This window comes from Arachis ipaensis, chromosome B07, assembly GCF_000816755.2.
Source record: "Arachis ipaensis cultivar K30076 chromosome B07, Araip1.1, whole genome shotgun sequence".
Lineage (NCBI taxonomy): Eukaryota > Viridiplantae > Streptophyta > Magnoliopsida > Fabales > Fabaceae > Arachis > Arachis ipaensis.
Window position 1 is genome coordinate 32,374,211 of NC_029791.2, and position 2,476 is coordinate 32,376,686.

A 2,476-nucleotide genomic window follows, 5' to 3' on the forward strand; every position below is an offset into this window, starting at 1 on the left:
AACTATTTATTCTATCGTACGCAAATTAAAAATAAAATCAAAACTAAAGAAGAAATAGAAACCTCTTCTTTCCAAAATTGCCCATAGAAAACAACGTAAAAATTTTCAATTTTTTTTTAATTTTACTTTATGAAAATGATTTTCGTTTTCATTTTCTTTTAATATTGATTTGTTCCTTTCTAAAATGCCACAACGCATAAATACATTGTACAAATCTATGTTTTGAATACCGGATTAGATCGACCGATTCGATCAGGTTAACCAGAAAATGGTCTTCTGGCCGATCCATTTGATGTCTGAAATTGTCCTAAAAAAATTGATAAAAAAATTAGACAAACTGACAGTTAACTGGTGAACTGACGGAATCAGGTTTTTTAGGTTACCGGTTCGGATTTATATATATAAAAAAAACCCCACAGAACCTACCCCCACCTGTTTCTCTCTCTGACTCTCTGAGGACCCAACCCTAACCCCCTTTTTCACCGATCGTCTTTTCCATCACCAAACTCATGTCCACCACTATCTCACCACCGCTGTCGCATCTGCTCCAGTCGTCGTCCCACTTCTCGCCGTTCGTCTCCTCCATCGCAACTCGCCTTGTGTTGCCGCTCGTCTCCTCTGTCTCGGCCTTCATCTTCTCCTCGACGTTGCTAGAAGTCGTGCTCGAAGCTGTTGGCATCGCAGTCTCCGTCGTTGTCCTCAAGCCAGTCTCTGTCGTCGTCGTTGTCGGCCCTAAAATCGTCATCTTTGTCCTCGCGTCAAGCCTCTATCTTTAAGCCCCTTCTCTTTCTGTCCGAGGTCACATCCTTCCTCCCTCGTCGTCACTTCCCTTCCTCCCTCGCTAAGCACTGCTGCTTCAATTTGTGTTGTTGATTTTTTTAGTGTTGTTGCAATTTTGTTAATTTTGTATTCTGGAGTAGGATTGTTGCTAATATGATTTTGAATTTAGTTTTGATTTTTTTGTTATTTTTTGGTTTTGGATTTTCTGGGCTTTGGATGCTGAGTTTTTTGTTTTTGGATTCTGAGTTTTTGCTATTGAATACTTAATTAAAAGTTGTCGTTAAAATTTGTTGTGATCCTGAATTTTGTTGTTGATGATTTGAGTTTCTATATAAGTTTGTATTTTTCATTGTTTCTAATTATTTGATTATTAGAAATTATTATTGAAATTTTTTTAATACTAAACTTTTGTTGCTGATGTGATGTGTATTGTTGATTAGTTAATTACTGATTACTTTATTAGAACTTAAAGTTATTTAGAATTTTTTATTTTGTGAAATTTTAATGATAAAATATGAACAAGTTATTATATAAAATTATAAAATTTTGAATTTTATTAGTTAAGAAATTATTGAATTTAAATGTTTAAAATTTGTATATTAAATTTTTAATAAATTTATTTTAAGTTAAACCAGTTGAATTTTAGTTAAACTTTTAAATTATTGAATCAGTCACTCTACCGATTTATTGACCGATTCGATGCTCGCAACCTTGTACAAATATTAAATTCCAATTTGCATTGTTTTCATAGTATGAGACCGTAAATTCCCTCTCTTATCCGTAGTGCAACATATTAAAATTAAGAATATAAACTGCGAACGAACGCTTGAAAGAAATATGTAGTAGTATATATTTATTTGTTTGCAAAATACAAATACATAATGCATTTATTACATGAATTTAGTCAATTTACATCCTTGCAAATGCAACTTAAAAAGACAAGAAATGCAACGGATTGATCAACTAAAAATAAATTATGTAACATGCTTGCCAGGAAGAAACAACTGATCAATTCTCTGCATTCCATGCTATATATATTGCGAGGCTTCACCATACACCATTCACCATTTAAGCTTTGCCGGAAAATACTGTAAACCATGTCACAATAAAAGAATAAGAACCCCAAATTGTTAAACTAAAACACAGAATATTAAATTAAAAAAAAAAACTATAAAATTTGGTCTCACCTTCTCAATGAGGGATTGATAGTATGGCTTAACTTTTTCAACATCAACTAACACTTTGCTCTTGCTATACAGATCATATTTGCTACACAAAATTACGAGTGATATATGAGATATTAGAGCTCAATATTTTGGATCATATTTGTATTAGATTAGAATTTAAGATTTATAGTTTATGATTTATAATTTAGTATTTATAGTTTAATGTTGGCTAAGTGTTAATAATAAATTTTGTTACTCATATAATATTACTCGTGATATAATTAACAAGAAGCATAAGAATATGTGGAAAAAAAAAGATACATTTAAGTTAAACACGAACTTACTTGAAAATGTGGAGCCATTTTAGGTTCTCACGATCTTCATCATTCATGAGATGAGAGTATGCACCTTCCTTATGTAAAGCTGCAATACAAGGTTATACATCATTATCACAAAGGGTTAATGGCTACTTGACTTGCAAAATTTTTATAGATGGATATAAAAACTTACGATAGAAAGAATGATATTTG

General features: G+C 31.6%; 1 protein-coding gene across 1 annotated transcript in view; it reads right to left on the reverse strand.

The window, feature by feature from the left end:
• LOC107607125 (inositol oxygenase 2-like) overlaps positions 1,675–2,476 on the reverse strand; it is a 2,787-nt gene continuing 1,985 nt past the window's right edge. Inside the window, exons 8-10 of the mRNA XM_021107764.1 lie at positions 2,291–2,369; positions 1,968–2,049; positions 1,675–1,868 (exon numbers count right to left, since the gene is read on the reverse strand). Coding sequence (XP_020963423.1) covers positions 1,842–1,868; positions 1,968–2,049; positions 2,291–2,369 — 188 coding nt within the window. The 3' untranslated portion in view covers positions 1,675–1,841. The remainder of the gene's footprint in view (positions 1,869–1,967; positions 2,050–2,290; positions 2,370–2,476) is intronic.